Below are 18,108 nucleotides of genomic sequence, written 5' to 3'. Positions count from 1 at the left end.
TCACCTGGTGTCCCAGGTCTGAATTAGTTCCTTATTAGGAGAGGATGAAAACCTGGAGTGTTTCTTTCCAGGATTGACATTGAACAGCTGTGCTCTAGTGAAACTAATCCCTTTTTTCTTTTCAGTCTTCCTATACTGGTCTCAATTCATACTCTTAAAAAGCTGACTGTATCAGTCATAGTTGGATGCTCGCTGAGGTGTAAACAGTGGAGACATTGGGTCAGTCTGTGTATAATATCCCTCCCAGGACAAGGATGGAGACCGGGCGGTGCACCACGCGTCCTTCGGAGACGAGGGCTCTGTGATCGAGGTGCTGCAGAGGGGTGGTGCTGACCTGAACGCCAGGAACAAGCGCAGACAGACCCCACTGCACATTGCTGTCAACAAAGGCCATCTGCAGGTGGTCAAGACCCTGCTGGACTTTGGCTGCCACCCCAGCCTCCAGGTAACCACACACACTTCCATTTCACACATGCAAATAATACACACTTGTACATTTGTGAAACAGGACAAATAAAATATAAGCATCCACTCTAACCAAAATATTTGGGTGGCTCTCTTTGCACTCAAGTGTTTGTGAAATGTAAACATCTCCTTCACATAACCAGTATAGGCCTTTATTGTTAGTGATAGGATTTTGATTTGATAATGATGGTTCCTGCTAGATATTGTGGTAACGGTATGTATGTCGCCCCCGTACAGGACTCCGAGGGAGACACGCCCCTGCATGACGCCATTAGTAAGAAGAGGGACGACATGCTCTCTGTGCTGCTGGAGGCAGGAGCTGACGTCACCATCACCAACAACAATGGATTCAACGCCCTGCACCACGCAGCCCTGCGAGGGAACCCAAGGTACGACCCTGACCCTAACTGCCAAACCAGGGCTAGTGATGAAAAAGAGGATTACTTCATTGTTCACACAATGTTGAAATCTGCCTTTGGCTTCACAGGAAACTGGCCTCCATACAGTTAGACTTGTGGCTTGCAAAGTTGTAGATGTGTTTCAAACTGGTTTTATTCTCATTGAGTACAAGTTAACTAATTGAATGGTACTGCTGATAAATGGTTCATGACAACACTGAACCCTATTGCTTTTGAGGTTGATGGGTTTGGTCCTTTCTATCCAAGGCTAGCCTACATCCTAGCCTACATCCTAGCCTACATCCTAGCCTACATCCTAGCCTACATCCTAGCCTACATCCTAGCCTGCAGCCTAGCCTGCATCCTAGCCTGCATCCTAGCCTACATCCTAGCCTACATCCTAGCCTACATCCCAGCCTGCATCCTAGCCTGCATCCTAGCCTACATCCTAGCCTACATCCTAGCCTACAGCCCAGCCTGCATCCTAGCCTACAGCCTACATCAGTTCTGTCGGCGTCCTCATCCTTGGCCACAGCTATTTCTAGCTCCACCTGGCTGCTACTGCTCCACTCTTGCGATGGGCTATTCTAGTCTCTCATACATACATGAGGCACACAGTAAGGCTAGTAGCTTAGAGAGACTATACTATACCCATCAGCATGAAAATCCTGGGGTTATAGAGGCCACAGTCTCTCTGGAGTGTACGCCACACACATTAGCAGCTGCCTTTTGGCTGGACTGTAGGTCTGGCTTGTGGTGTTGTCTGGTCAGAGCCGGCTAGGGGACATTAGTATCATTTCACCTTAGCTTACACACATTCCATTGGCATGAGGACAGAGAGAATTGGGGTCAGAGGGCTCTGGAGCACCTGCTATTTCAGCTACCCTGTCCCGGCCTGGTCCACTGGCAGTGGCACGCACTGACGGTAGCAGCACAGTGGAATAACACTGGAACACCCCTCAGTCTTCATCGCTACTCTATGGCACTGCCTGCCACTGATAGATAGCCAGTTTGAACAATAATCTGGATTGCAATCTGCTTGCCTTGCTGTGCCGGCCTGACAGTCTATTACTGAACAAGCCCTATGGCCTCGGTCAGAGATGCATTGAAGTCATTTGTCATCATAATGCAGTGATTTCACCAGTTAATGGCATCAAAAGATGGGGGGCGAATGTTTCTGCTTTTGTTATTAATGTTATTATTTTTAAATATTGTCAGTCTATTTATTGTATAGGAAATTTGCTTTAAAACGGAAACATTTTCTCTCTGAGATTGTCAGCGAAGAATGTGTGGAATTATGGGAAATTAGCTTTAAAACATCAACATTTTGTCGCTGAGGTCAAATGTTCAGTCTGCAACCGCACTATTTGCCACGCCCATGGCAACGTCCCCACCACCTAAGCCTCATTTTGATATCAGAAAAACCCTGGTACTGTACATTGCATTCCCTCCCTCCATTTCGCTACACCTGCAATAACATCTGCTAAATATGTGTATGCCACCAATAAAATTTGATTTGATCACCAGTGTGCAACAGTGGGAACTGTTAGTTTCATATTGACTACAGTAAAGGTGAAAAGTGCTGGAGTCTGCCTTGCTTTCCGCCATCACTCTGCACCCCTCGTCTTTCGAGAACTCTGTTGTCCCACTCTTCAATCTAGCCATTTACTGTTATTTCACACTCAAGCTCATCCACAATATTGTAGAGAAAGAGAGCGGGAGATGGACATCTGTACTCGACCAAGTCTTAAACCCCTTGAAAATGACGTTTCCCTGGTTTGGCGGGAAAGTACTTATTTTAGTAGTGTTTTATTAGAGTGACGTTTGCGTCCCCACTGAGTGCTTGGGACAGGGAGTAGGTTCTGACTGCAGTAGTGAGTCATATTCCTGCAAAGCACCCTAGGTGGTTGTCAGAAGGACAGAGTTAAGTGGCAGTTGTACTTCTAAATGGTACAATACGACTCAAGATTCTCTTCAAACTATTTATGTTCAGCTATGGATGAAAACTGACTGTCACATGATGTTTTATTGATTGTACACAAATGCAAGTTGCAAGTGTTGTGCGTCATCTGGGATCAAATGATCACTCGGACGATCCCTCCATATACAGTAGGCTACCCCTCAGCTATATGATCTGCAGTGTTGTCTCTTGCAGTGAGCTTAAGACATCAGACGTCACGGCAGCCACACTGATCAGTCAGAGGGGTTCTGTGTGGTAGGGCCCTCCAGGGGTAATAGGTGTTGAGGGTGAAGGGGGAAACGGAGGAGGATCTGAGGTGACCGATGAGTCTGGCTGTGTGTGTGGTGGGGGGGCAGGCAAGCAATGCAAATTGTCTGGGTAGCCATTTGACTAATGTTCAGGAGTCTTATTGCTTTGAGAATTTTTAGGACCTTCCTCTGACACCACATGGTATAGAGGTCCTGGATGGCAGGAAGCTTGGCCCCAGTGATGTACTGGGTCGTTCGCACTACCCTCTGTAGTGCCTTGCGGTCGGAGGCCGAGCAGTTGCCATACCAAGCAGTGATGCAACCAGTCAGGATGATCTCGATGGTGCAGCTGTAGAACCTTTTGAGGATCTGAGGACCCATGCCAAATCTTTTCAGTCTCCTGAGGGGGAATAGGTTTTGTCGTGCCTGCTTCATGACTGTCATGGTGTGCTTGGACCATGTAGTTTGTTGATGTGGACACCAGGGAAATTGGTGTGGACACCAAGGAAGTTGGTGTGGACACCAAGGAACTTGAATCTCTCAACCTACTCTTGGTCCAAGAGACTTCTAAACAGCTTATACCCCAAGCCCCGTCGATGAGAATGGGGGCGTGCTCGGTCCTCTTTTTCCTGCAGTCCACAATCATCTCCTTTGTCTTGATCAAGTTGAGGGAGAGGTTGTTATCCCGGCACCACACATCCAGGTCTCTGATCTTCTCCCTACAGGCGGTCTCGTTGTTGTCGGTGATCAAGCCTACCACTGTTGTGTCATCGGCAAATGTAATTATGGTGTTGGAGTTGTGCCTAGCTGTGCTATCAGGCATGAACAGTGAGTATAGGAGGGGGCTGAGCATGCACCCCTGAGGGGCCCCTGTGTTGAGGATCAGCGTGGCAGATGTGTTGTTACCTACCATTACCACCTGGGGGCGGCCCTTCAGGATGTCCAGTATCCAGTTGCAGAGGGAGGTGTTTAGTCCCAGGTTCCTTAGTTTATTGATGAACTTGGAGGGCACTATGGTGTTGAATGCTGAGCTGTAGTCAAAGAATAGAATTCTCACATAGGTGTTCCTTTTGTCCAGGTGGGAAAGGGCAGTGTGGAGTGCAATAGAGATTGTATCATCTGTGGATCTGTTGGGGCGGTATGCAAATTGGAGTGGGTCTAGGGTTTCCGGGATGGTGGTGTTGATGTGAGCCATGGCCAGCCTTTCAAAGCACTTCGTGGCTACAGACGTGAGTGCTACAGGTCAGTAGTCATTTAGGCAGGTTACTTTAGTGTTCTTGGGAACTGGAACTATGGTGGTCTGCTTTTAACATGTTGGCATTACAGACTCGGACAGGGAAAGGTTGAACATGTCAGTGAAGACACTTGCTAGTTGGTCAGTGCATGCTCGCAGTACACATACTGGTAATCCATCTGGCCTTGTGAATGTTGACCTGTTTAAAGGTCTTACTCACATTTGCTGCGGAGAGCGTGATCACATAGTCTTCTGGTACAGCTAGTGCTCTCATACATGTTTGTTATTTGCCTCGAAGCGAGCATAGAAGTAGTTTAGCTCGTTTGGTAGGCTTGTGTTGCTGGGCAGCTCTTGGCTGTGCTTCCCTTTGTAGTCTGTAATGGTTTGCAGTCCCTGCCACATCCTACGAGCTTCAGCCGGTGTAGTATGACTCAGTCTTAGTCCTGTATTGACGCTTTGCCTGTTTGATGGTTCGTTGGAGGGCATAGCAAGATTTCTTATAAGCTTCTTGGTTAGAGTCCCGCTCCTTGAAAGCAGCAGCTCTAGCCTTTAGCTCAGTGTGGATGTTGCCTGTATTCTTTGGCTTCTGGTTGGGGTATGTACGTACTGTCACTGTGGGGACGACGTCCTCGATGCACTTACTGATGAAGCCAATGACCGATGTGGTGTACTCCTCAATGCCATTGGAGGAATCCCAGAACATATTCCAGTCTGTGCTAGCAAAACAGTCCTGTAGCTTAGCATCTGCTTCATCTGACCACTTTTTTTATTGATCTGGACACTGGTGCTTCCTGCTTTAATTTTTGCTTGTAAGCAGGAATCAGGAGGATGGAATTATGGTCAGATTTGCCAAGTGGAGGGCGAGGGAGAGCTTTGTATGCATCTCTGTGTGTGGAGTACAGGCGCTACAGAGTTATTTTTCCTTTGGTTGCACATTTAACATGCTGATACATTTAAAAAAAAAATGATTTAAGTTTCCCTGCATTAAATTCCCCGGCTACTAGGAGCGTTGCCTCTGGATGAGCATTTTCTTTTTTGCTTATGGCGGAATACAGCTCATTCAATGCTGTCTTAGTGCCAGCCTCAGTCTGTGGTGGTATGTAATATAATAATAATAATATATGCCATTTAGCAGACGCTTTTATCCAAAGCGACTTACAGTCATGTGTGCATACATTCTACGTATGGGTGGTCCCGGGGATCGAACCCACTACCCTGGCGTTACAAGCGCCATGCTCTACCAACTGAGCTACAGAAGGAGCAGCTACAAATGTAAACAGCTACAAAGAATATAGATTAAAATTATCTCGGTAGTTAGTGTGGTCTGCAACTTATCATGAGAAACTCTATCTCAGGCGAGCAATAGCTCAAGACTTCCTTAGATATCGTGCACCAGCTGTTGTTTACAAAAATATTTGGACCTCCGCCCCTCTATCCTGCCGCTGTTCTATTCTGCCGGTACATCATATAACCAGCCAGCTGTATTATATTATAATACATTATATATTGTCGTCGTTCAGCCACGACTTCGTGAAGCATAAGATGTTACAGTTTTTAATGTCCCATTGGTAGTTTAATATTCCAAGTAACTTGTCCATTTTATTGTCCAAAGATTGCATGTTTGAGAGAAGGGCCTGCTGTGTCAGACTGCACCGCCACTTTTTAACATGCCTCTCACCCCTTTTAATACAGTTTTCAATATCCGCTTTAACTTCTTGGTGACGGGGAAGTATTTTCACTTCCGGATGAAATGCATGCCCATATTCAACTGCCTGCTACTCATCCCCAGAAGATATGATATGCATATTATTAGTAGATTCTGACTAATGTTGACTCCACAACATGGTGGATATCTCTTTGGCTGTTTTGGTCTCTGAGTGCCATACTCAGATTATTGCATGGTATGCTTTTTCCATAAAGTTTTTTTGAAATCTGACACAGCGGTTGCATTAAGGAGAAATGTATCTAAAGTTCCATGTATAATAGTGTTATCTTTTATCAATGTTAATGAGTATTTCTGTAAATTGATGTGGCTCTCTGCAAAATCACCGGATGTTTTGGAACTACTGAACATAACACGCCAATGTAAAATGAGATTTCTGGATATAAATATGCACTTTATCGAACAAAACATACATGTATTGTGTAACGTGAAGTCCTATGAGTGTCATCTGATGAAGGTCATCAAAGGTTAGTGATTAATTTTTATCTCTATTTGTGCTTTTTGTGACTCCTCTCTTTGGCTGGAAAAATAGCTGATTTTTCTGTGAGTTGGTGGTGACCTAACATAATCGTTTGTGGTGCTTTCTATGTAAAGCCTATTTGAAATCGGATTGGTGGGATTAACAACAAGATTACCTTTAAAATGGTATAAAATACATGTATGTTTGAGGAATTTGAATGATGAGATTTCTGTTTTGAATTTGGCGCCCTGCACTTTCACTGGCTGTTGTCATATCGATCCCGTTAACGGGATTGCAGCCCTAAGAAGCCAACTTTCACATGACTGCGCGTCACGAGCTCGTGGCAATCTGCCAGGCAACTGGCTCAATCCCCTCTCATTCGGCCCCTCTTCACAGTAGAAGCATCAAACAAGGTTCTAAAGACTGTTAACAGTTAGTGGAAGCCTTAAGAAGTGCAAAATGACCCCACAGACACTGTATATTGGAATGACAATGAGTTTTCCCACTTCCTGGTTGGGTTTTTCTCAGGTTTTCGCCTGTCATATGAGTTATGTTATACTCATAGACATCATTCAAACAGTTTTAGAAACGTGTGTTTTCTATCCAAATATACTAATTATATGCATATTCTAGCTTTTCTGGCTGAGTAGCAGGCAGTCTACTCTGGGCACCTTATTCATCCAAGCTACTCAATACTGCCCCCGTCACCAAGACGTTAACACACCAACAAACAGTTAGGACACCCTATATAGTAGTAATTACTTCACCTGCTGGGTTACAAGGCGTGCACACACCATTGTGAAAAACAGCCTTCAAGGAATCCTCTCCATCTAATGTATGGTTCACTCTGCCAGAACTAATGGAGACTGGAGGGAGGAGAAGTGGCTTTATTGTTGGTCGTCGTAACGGGGGTTGTAATCACTGACAACCTAATGTTATGGGGGACTGTATAGAAGACTACTGTGAAATGGTTGTGTTGGATGGTTTTGGGGTTTCTGGGATGGCTGCTGCAGGGCAGACATTGCTGCAATTAGTGAGGGTTTTACCACCCTGCCCTGACTGAAGTAGTACTACTACTAAAAAGTGACTGTATACTTTTGAATGATCTGTTTTATAGAACATTCTTCAATGAGTCTTGATGATCGTCGCTGTGCTTTTTGGCTAACTCTTGGACTTGTCTTAATAGAAGGAACCATGAATTCTGGTCTGTATCAGAGAATTCTACAGGAGAATGTCAGGCCATCTGTCGGTTTGCTGAAGCACAGCTGGGTCATGCAGCAAGACAATGATCCCAAACACACAATCAAGTCTACATGAAAATGTCTAAAAAAACAACACATTTAAAGTTTTGAAATGTCCTAGTCAAAGTCCAAACCTAATCCCAATTGCGATGTTGTGGCAGGACTTGAAAAGAGCAGTTCATGCTTGAAAACCCACAAATGCCGCTGAGTTAAAGCAGTTCTGCATGCAAGAGTGGGCCAAAATTCCTCCACATCGATGTGAGACTAATCAACAACTACAGGAAGCATTTGGTTCCTGTCATTACAGCTGAAGGTGGCACAACCAGTTGAGTGTAAAGGGGCAATTACTTTTTCACACAGGGGAATTGGATGTTGCATAACTTTGTTAATTAAATAAATAAGAGAATCAGAAACGGTATACCGCCCAAGCCTAGTGCCTTACTTCCAGACTAGGTTACTAGTGGGCCTTGTTCAAGGAAAAAGGATCACTGTCAATTAATTACATCTGTATAGTCCTTGGAAGAAGAATTGACAGACTGTTGCAGCTGAAAACTTGACCATAGGTTTTTAAAAAAACATTTTTTTATACAAGCTAATGAAACACTTGACTTGTGGTTATAATAGTATTCTACATTAGCACAGTTGTTATAACCCCTCAATTACACCTGCAACACTTCAGGTTCTTGATAAGCTTGTATTTTTAACCTTATGTCCCCTTTTAGATCTCTGTTTCAACCAGAATTTGGCTCATTTGAGTAATTTATATCCATGTTTTTAGTAGTGTTGCACCGATATTACAATTTTGGCCGATGCCGATAACCGATATGAAACATTTTAGCTGCCTTTTAAGCATTCTAGTACAGTTAAATACACACACATATGGACACAGCAGTCTAAGGGACTGCATCTCAGTGCAAGAGGCAATACAGTTCCTGGTTCGAATCCAGGCTGTATAACATCCGGCCGTGATTGGTAGTCCCATGGTGCAGCGCAAAACTGTCCCAGCGTCGTCCGGGTTTGGCCGCAGTAGGCAGTCATTGTAAATAAGAAGTTTTTTCTTAACTGACTTGCCTAGTTAAATAAAGGTAACACACACACCACACTGACCAAAAAGTTATTTTGTTGCCATTTACGTACGTCCCCATTACCAGTAAAACATAATCAAAACCTATTTCTTTCACTTACTTGCTGTGCTGTTTCGTTGTTCATTTGTTCAGTCGTTTCATTCTCAACCAGGATTTCATCATACATGTCAAGCAGTGAAGTTTCAGCTGTCTGTCCATGGCTTCTTTTCCTCTGTGTGCACTGTCACTGTGTCTGTTTCCATCTGGTCCAGCTGTGTATGTAACCTTTCACATAAACCCTGTTTCTTGTCTGCATCTAAGTAGCGGTCCTTGTACATAGCATCCAGCATGGTGGTGACACAGGAGAGAGGCGCAGAGTGCCACCGAATCATTCGCTTGTTCACAAGCCTCAAGTACTTTTGTAAGTTTTAACCTCACGGTCTGCGTCTGCAGTTTTGTTGACAGGCGTTTCAATGCCATGACAGAGGGAATCACGTCTGCTGCAGGTGCAGTTGATGAGCTTATTTCTCCAGTCAGTTGTTTGAATGGAGCTAGCTAGTGTGTTCACGTTTCAAACATGTTGTCAAATGCCATTGAAATGGCAGCAGCTGTATGACAACCAGCACATTCATGAGCATGCAATACAGCTTTCCTCAGTAGGAAGTCCTCGTCAACCCACTGTGCTGTCAGACTCAGCATGCTCATGGGGCTGACATCGCTGGTCCAAATGTCAGTCATGAAGCTAATAGCAGTGACACTCATGGATGTGAAAATATTGTGTACCGGGGCTCAACCAGTCGGTTAAAGCCAACATCATCCACGACAGAGGACAGTTGATTGTCAAGGGCAATGAATACCATTATCATGGCGTTAATTGATTTCGCCTTTGAGTTGTCTCGCTGAAATGTTCTTACTCTTTCAAATGATTTGAACTCTACTTGAACCTGTTTAGTTGTTTGAAGTGTGTGCTTAGTATTTTTCTGCTTTTCTGTGTAGCGCTGTATTTTTCATGGTGTCATTACGCCATATACCTACGTTTATATAGGTATGCACATCAGCTTTGACATCGGTTTTGCACATCGGTGTTAACTAGACATCTGGCCGATGCTGGCATTTTTAGCTAATATCGGACGTTTCCTGTATACTCACCAATATATCGTGCATCTCTAGTATTTAGGGTGTGTGTAGTCTCAGCTAGAGTACAGGGCAGATTGGCATTAAGCATGAGACAAATTGGGAAGGCGAAGTGTGATGCATGTGAGAGACTGGAGAAAGAGGGAGGGAAAGATGCAGCGACAAAGGGGTTTGGTTTGATCTGCCTGCATGTACTGCGGCAGCGTATGTGTGGTGTGTGTCAGTCTGCGAGGGCTCTGCGCCTTGTGATTTGTGTGTTCAGCTCCCATCCTCTGGAGCATTTGGCCTCTCACCGCCTCATGCACACAAGGCTACTTGACACTATCACACTGTGTAGTAGTTATTCTACTCCTCCCCTCTCCTCAAAACCTTCCCTTAGATCTGAACTTTCAAACCTTTTTATGTGGCCCCACTGTGCTGCGTTGGCTTGCCTCCCCACATCTCAACCCCTCCACACTGTAATTGTCTGTTGTTATATCACCCTGTGCTAGTCGGTTGGAGTTAGTTGTCGTGTGGCCCCTGGTCTTCTGCTGCATTCTTTCCACAGCCATTGAGATAAAGATGGTGCTGGAGGGGGAGGGCTGCCATCTTATCGGCTCTTTGCCAACCATGCTTTTTTTTTTCTTTTTTTTTTTCGTAACTTGTTTTGTACATAATGTTGCTGCTACTGTCTCTTATTACCGAAAATAGCTTCTGGACATCACAACTGGGATTACTCACCTCAAATTGGACGAGGAGTTCTTCTTCACTGAGTCGGACACGAGGGATATACTACAGACACTCGACCAGGCCCAGATCCCCGTGATTCGCTGGAAAAGGATGCAGGGAAACTAAAATCTGTTTTACCTCATTTCTATCGGCATGTGCAACAAGAGGGGGGAAAAAATCTAGACCACCTTTACTCCACACACAGAGCCACGTACAAAGGTCTTCCTCGCCCTCTATTTGCTAAATCTGACCATAACTCTATCCTCCTGATTCCTGCTTACAAGCTAAAATTAATGCAGGACGCACCAGTGACTCGGTCTATAAACAAGTGGTCAGATGAAGCAGATGCTAACATACATAACTGTTTTGCTAGCACAGACTGGAATATGTTCCAGGATTCTTCCGATGGCATTGAGGAGTACACCACATCAGTCACTGGCTTCATCAATAAGTGCATCGAGGACGTCGTCCCCAACCAGAAGCCAGGGATTATAGCAAACATTCACAATGAGCTCAAGTGTAGAGCTGCCGCTTTCAAGGAGCGGGACTCTAACCCGGAAGCTTATAAGAAATCCCGCTTTGCCCTCTGACAAACCATCAAACAGGCAAAGCGTCAATACAGGACTAAGATCGAATCGTACTATACTGACTCCCGATGCGCGTCAGATGTGGCAGGGCTTGCAAACTATTACAGACTACAAAGGGAAGCACAGCCGAGAGCTGCCCAGTGATGCAAGCCGACCAGACGAGCTAAATAACTTCTATGCTTGCTTTGTGGCAAGTAACACTGAAACATGCATGAGAGCATCAGGTGTTCCAGATGACTGGGATCATGCTTTCCGCAGCCAATGTAAGACCTTTAAACAGGTCAACATTGACAAGGCCACTGGGCCAGTATGATTACCAGGACCTGTACTGCGAGCATGCGCAGTCCAACTGGCAAGTGTTTTCACTGACATTTTCAACCTCTCCCTGTCCGAGTCTGTAATACCGACATGTTTCAAGCAGACCACCATAGTACCTGTGTCCATGAACACTAAGGTAACCTGCCTAAATGACTACCAACCCGTAGCACTCACGTCTGTAGCCATGAAATGCTGTGAAAGGTTGGTCATGGCTCACATGAACACCATTATCCCAGAAACCCTAGACCCACTCTAATTTGAATACCACACCAACAGATCCACAGATGATGCAATCTCTATTGCACTCTACACTGCCCTTTCCCACCTGGACAAAGGGAACACCTATGTGAGAATGCTATTCTTTGACTACAGCTCAGCATTCAACACCACAGTGCCCTCAAAGCTCATCACTAAACTAAGGACCTTGGGACTAAACACTTCCCTCTGCAACTGTATCCTGGACTTCCTGAAGGACCGCCCCCAGGTGGTAAGGTTACGTATCATCACATATGCAACGCTGATCCTCAAAATGGGGGGCCTCTCGGGTGTGTGCTCAGTCCCGTGCTGTACTCCCTGTTCACTGATGACTGCACGACTCCAACACCATCATTAAGTTCGCTGATGACACAACAGTGGTAGGCCTGATCACCAACAGCAATGAGACAGCCTATAGAGAGGTCAGTGACCTGACCGTGTGGTGCAAGGACAACAACCTCTCCCTCAATGTGATCAAGACAAAGGAGATGATTGTGGACTGCAGGAAAAAGAGGACCGATCACTCCCCCATTCTCATCGATGGGGCTGTAGTGGAGCAGGTTGAGAGCTTCAAGTTCCTTTGCGTCCACCAACAGACTAACATGGTCCAAACACACCATGACAGTCATGAAGCAGGCACGACAAAACCTATTCCCCCTCAGGAAACTGAAAAGATTTGGCATGGGTCCTCAGATCCTCAGTTCCACAGCTGCACCATCGAGAGCATCCTGAGTGGTTGCATCACTGCCTGTTATGGCAACTGCTTGGCCTCCAACCGCAGGGCACTACAGAGGGTAGTGTGTATGGACCAGTACATCACCGGAGCCAAGCTTCCTGCCATCCAGGACCTCTATACTAAGTAGTGTCAGAGGAAGGCCTTAAAAATGGTCAGACTCCAGTCACTCTAGTCATAGACTGTTTTCTCTGCTACCTGTGCTAGGTCCAAGAGGCTTCTAAACAGCTTCTACCCCCAAGCCATAAGACTCCTGAACATCTAATCAAATGGCTACCCAGACTATTTGCATTATCCCCCCCCAAACTGCTGCTACTCTCTTTACCTATGCATATATATTTTCTTAATACTGCATTGTTGGTTAAGGACTTGTAAGTAAGCAGTTCACTGTAAAGTCTACCTATACCTGTTGTATTTGGTGCACGTGAAAAATACAATTTGATTTGAGTGAGCTCAGGCCCGCATGGTGTGTGTGTGTGTCTGAAGTGCCCTGCATATGTCTCCTGCTATTTTTAAAACAGCCGTTGAGTATCTGGTTGGAATATCAATCTTGTGTATATATATGCATTCAATGGTAACGGAACGATTGAGTCAGAGTCCGGGAGAAAGGGACGCTACGCCGTTTTGTTGTAAACTATGTTGGGATCCTTTTTATTAGTCATGATGGAAGAGCAACAATTTTAGCAGCAATGAAACATGACACTCAATCAATAATCACTTACTGGAGATGTAGAGAGCAGATGTGAATGATATGTCTTAAGTCACCAAGGTACGGCGCTACAGCTGATCATTGACACAGGTCATCCAGTCAGTCAGAACACTTTGGAAGAGAGAGAAGCTCCAGTAGGACAGTATGTAGTCATCAAAGCATAGCTACAGCTGGTTGAAGGGGACCAAATCCATTCAAGAGGTGATTTGGTTCCTTTTTACCAGCTTTAGCAAAGCATTGGGGGTTCACTGTGTCAGGGTCAAGGACTGGAGTGGAGCCGACCCAGATGGAACAAGCTGGAAACATGAACATATACAGTACAATCGTATAGGGAAGTGTGCAGTGTACACTCGCTCTCTCACCCACCACAGTCATTGATGCCTAACCCCGCCCCCCATCTCCCCTATGCTCTGCCCTCCAGCCGGTCTATTTATCCTCATTGACATTTTTAAGTTGCGTTTCCAACCTCTGAGTGAAAAAAATGGTTCCCTAAGAAAAGGATAATAATCTGTTGAGGTGCACTTGAGTCAAATGTCCCAGAGTCATGTAGCAATTACAGCCTGTGACAGATGGGACCGTGTGTGTGTGTGTGTGTGTGTGTGTGTGTACCAGCCAGGTAACAGAGAGGGAGATGTGGAGCGCAAGAGGGAGCTGTAGAGCGGGAGAGTTCAGTACAGGGGCAGGTCGATATGGCACAGGAGAGAGGCTATTTGCAATACACGCACACACTCGTCAATTTCGATGGTTGGGCGGGTGGCAGCCAGTTGCACCATCCTGTCCACTGTCTATAACAGAGCAAAAGCAGGGGGGCTGCGGGCAGACAGACAGGCACTGAGCATTTGATAATGTCAGCATCTGCTGTGTAGTGTCAGTCAAGCAGCAGGTCACGGCCAGAGGGAGGGAACGGTGGGAGGAGGAGAGAAAGCCATGCCCCCATAGACAGTTAGTGAAATAGCTGCTATAGGTCTTTACAGGGAGAGAAAGAGAGACATATGGAGATGTGAAAGACTGAGCAAGGTTAGAGACTGACTGTAAAAAGGACTAGGACACAGCAAGGGGGTAATGAAAGCGCAAGACAGGCATGTTGTAGCCTAAATCTTCTGTCCAGATAATGTCTCTTGAAGTGAAATTTGAGCTTGATCTTTTTACCCTGCTCTCATTGACCTTTTCTTAGTCATAAACCCCCTCTAAGCACTAATAGCTTAGCTTACCCTAAAGCATAGCTGCACCCTGAGCTAGCGTGGACTTCATTGAAAAGCATTGCAGGTCTGTCTGTCTGCAAGCCTACTTGCGTCTAAGAGGAGTTTAGCAGCACAGAGAATCCGAGTGCCTCTACTACCAGTTTTATCTTCATGCATCAAATATGACTGCACTGAGGTAAAAAGATAAACCTGAATGTATTAAAAGGGGACAAGTAGGTTACAAATTCAATTTCTCTCTTTCTGAAGTCTAAAAACTCTGGTGATTTTAATTTTTTTTTTCTGTCTTGATGTCACTGGAATGACACTGGTGCAGATTGTCGAAGACCGCATTAAGAATTTAGCTTCTGCTCTACCTTGTTTCTCTCATGGATAGAAAATGGAATGTCTTCGCAGCACCATCCTCCTTAGCATATTAGTCCAACCATAATGTCTTTGTTGTATTTCATTAGAATAGTGCCATCACAGAGCTGTCCCATAGGGAGTACTAGACTTTTCCAATGCTTAACTGCTACTCTCTGCACTAGCATGGTGCTAGTGCTGAGAGCACCATGCTTGTGGTATGAGCTGTTCTGCTGTTAGCATACCACTCAGTTCAGCTCTTCTACAACAACTTCCACAAGCCTTTGTTTTCCACTGCAGAAAAACAAAACAATGAATGCTTTCTTAGTTTTGTTAGACCTTTTTGGGCAGCCACCCCCATCTCTCTCCCTTTCATTTGTTGGAAGCAGTGATACAATTGGAATCAGCTGACCGGTCCGAAGCAGGCCCTGATCCTACATGGTCACTTTCCCATGGTCCTAAGCTGCACTGCCGACTGCCGTGCTGCGCAGCAAAGCATTTGGCGAGCATAGCAAACTGAACAATGAGGCCAGGAATCAGCGGGGGAGGCAGGCAGAGGGGTTTTCAGAGGGGTGGGGTTATGTTGGGGGAGACTGTGTGTCCTGTCCAGCTACAGCACTAGCAAAGTAGGGTTAACACCACACCAGCCATATGATATAGCATTGGGGCAGAGCCAGCCAGCAGCCTTTTAAACAGCGATGTTGTTGCCTCCCTCAATCTCTCTGTGCACCTGCCTTTCTGATCTGCCTCCTTAGCAACTATTTTGCTGGCCTTCCATCCCATTTGGCTGCTTTGATAAAGCAAAGATGGTAGCAGTTTGCCACAATTCACCTTCCTTATTTTCCTATCCCGAGCCGGGAGACCTTTAGAAAATATTATAGTATTAATTGTGGAGCTCTGGCCTGGCTCTCTCTGGCATGGCTCTCTCTGGCATACCGCTCACTCGCTGCCTCTCTCCCCTCTCTCGCTCGCTGCCCTTTTCTCCTGAACTGAAGTGGAGAGCTATGTTGCAGCTGACTGTGATTGAGAAGGCCATAATGCAGTAAAACCCAGTAATGATGTAAGGAGGCCCTGTCGTATGGCGATGTCCCAGGGTGATTAATTCCTCCTGAGTTTGTTGAGGTGACGGAACTAACTCATGCCTTCCTGACTAGAACCAACTCATTCCTAACTCATACCTAATAAATAGAACTAACGCATTCCTTAACTGACTAGAACTGACAGAACCAACTCATTCTGTTACACAGGAGAGTAATACAAGCCAAGCACACTAACCCTACATCTCACCTCTGGTAGACACCGGCTTAACCAACTGGCAATAATAATATTTGTTAAGTCAGCCATTTGGAGAAAGCAGCGTTAACGACGTATTTGCAACGGTTATATTGCTGCAGTGAGACTGCCCAGAAACAGTATAGCTAATGTATTACCCCCTACACCACTCACTCGCTCTCCACTCCGCCCGCTATTCTCATTTACATCCTGGCATTGTTCACAATCATCTCCACACAGACACAGATTGTCAAAAAAACCTGACTCATCAATCAGAAAACATTCCCCGTCGCCCTGCACCTCACCAAGAATACATACTTCTTTACATTCCATAGCTATCATATGTTCATATGGGTACATAAAGAAGTATGTACACCAAGTCGGCAATCCCAGTGAATTCACAAGGTCGCACGTAGCCGTTAGTAGTAGTACTAGAAGCACAGAAAATTCATTTTTTTCCTCACCGTTTTCCCCTTAAGAATGCAGTGAGAGTCTGCACCGTAAGGTGACTTTGAGCGTGATTTCAGTTCGGATCAACAGTCAAGGCCGCTTTCCTTTAGCTACCAGGTGACGTTAAACTGCCGCCCCCCCAGTAAGTGAAGGTTGTCCTTGTATTCTTCCAGAACAAGAAGGAAGGGGAGAGATGTAGAGGGGTTGGGTCAAAGTTCGAAAGCAGTAGTGGACTTGTTCCTGGTTGGTGAAGCGTCTTTGGTAGATGGTTACCCTCGGTACATCTGGTCTTGAATAAGGCTTGATCCTACTCTCCTCGGAATAGGGGCGCATTTTGAAGCTACATAAGGTACACAGTTACACATTCCTGATCCTCCCCCTTCTCTCTTTCTCGCTTGCTCTCTCTCTCTCACTCCCACCCTCTTTATCATATCCCTTACCCGTTTTGCACATTGCTCTTGTCCAATGCATGTCTCTGGTGTCACTGTCAGTCCCCCAGTGTCCACCCAGCCCTCTACTGCTCCGGTGTCGCCGCTGATGTTTCACAACGAGGGTGGTATCTATCCAAGTGGAACAGGAAGCTATTGTGAGCAGGATTTGGGTTTTAGGCTCATGCACAGGCAGGCAGACCAGAGGTCACATGCTAGCGCTAATACTGCTAGCCTGCCCACTCAGCACTTGTATGTGGATTGGCCCTGGGTGGTGCTCTTTTCTCCACCTCCATCTCCCTCTGTTCCTGTGTTCTGTGGGGGGTTCTCTTTGTCATTCTTTTTAAAAATCAAATCACTCTCTTCCTCCTTGTCCCATGTTTAAGGCGGCAGCAGCTGTTCTGTTGGAGGGGGTGAGGCAGCAGGAGGCGATAGATAGATGGCCATTTATGTGGCAGTGTGAAATGTTCAGTGAGTCTCTAATGAATCTTTACCCCAGCCCAACACATTCCACAAGTCAACACTGCCTGGTGGCAGCTTGTCCCCCTAACCCGCTAGCTTGGTGCTGCCTGATTGACCTGACACAGACCAACCGAGGCTATGGCTTGGTAGGGGGACATTTGTCTTTGTGTTACCACTAGGACATTTTGGAATGTTTGTTAATATGTGTGTTAATGCCAAATATAGTGAAATGTATTTGGGGGTTATGGTTCTGGAAATATGAATTAATGAATATTTGGACAGAGAGAGAATTGGAGGTGTCCTACCCAGTTGTTCTCGGCATAAAGATAGTGCTGGCTAGCTGGCTGGGTGGATGAGCCAGCGCTTCTGTGTTGGAGGTGTCACGTCCCATTTAGGAAATGTCACGGCCGCCCGAGAGGGGGTTGGAATTCCTTCTGGTGGACTAGCTAGCAACTGACTGACTGGCGTGAAGGGAGTGAATTAGCTGAGTGGGTGGCTGTCATCTGGCCCTGGTCTGGTCTGAGCTGAGAGATACAGTAGCACCGCAGTACCTTGTGCCCTGCCTGCCTGCCCCTAGCAAGCATTCAGAGAAAGGGAAATTGTGAGGGAGAGAAACTGGGTTACTACCACCAGTGCTATGGGTTCAGTGACACATATCCACTCAGTCAGCCATAACCCCCATCCTCCTCCCCCATCCTCACCCCTCCACCTCCCCCTA

At 45.9% G+C, this 18,108-nt stretch overlaps 1 protein-coding gene across 3 annotated transcripts in view; it reads left to right on the top strand.

The window, feature by feature from the left end:
* The window catches only part of LOC118401942 (E3 ubiquitin-protein ligase mib1), a 91,925-nt gene that overhangs the window by 37,697 nt on the left and 36,120 nt on the right, over window positions 1-18,108 (top strand). For all 3 annotated transcript variants that reach the window (XM_035799647.2, XM_035799646.2, XM_035799645.2), the window contains exons 11-12: window positions 248-445; window positions 703-854. In XM_035799647.2, the coding sequence (XP_035655540.1) occupies window positions 248-445; window positions 703-854 (350 nt within the window). The remainder of the gene's footprint in view (window positions 1-247; window positions 446-702; window positions 855-18,108) is intronic.

This window comes from Oncorhynchus keta, chromosome 23 (assembly GCF_023373465.1).
Source record: "Oncorhynchus keta strain PuntledgeMale-10-30-2019 chromosome 23, Oket_V2, whole genome shotgun sequence".
NCBI classification, from domain to species: Eukaryota; Metazoa; Chordata; class Actinopteri; order Salmoniformes; family Salmonidae; genus Oncorhynchus; species Oncorhynchus keta.
This window is presented reverse-complemented; position numbering and strand designations above follow the sequence as displayed.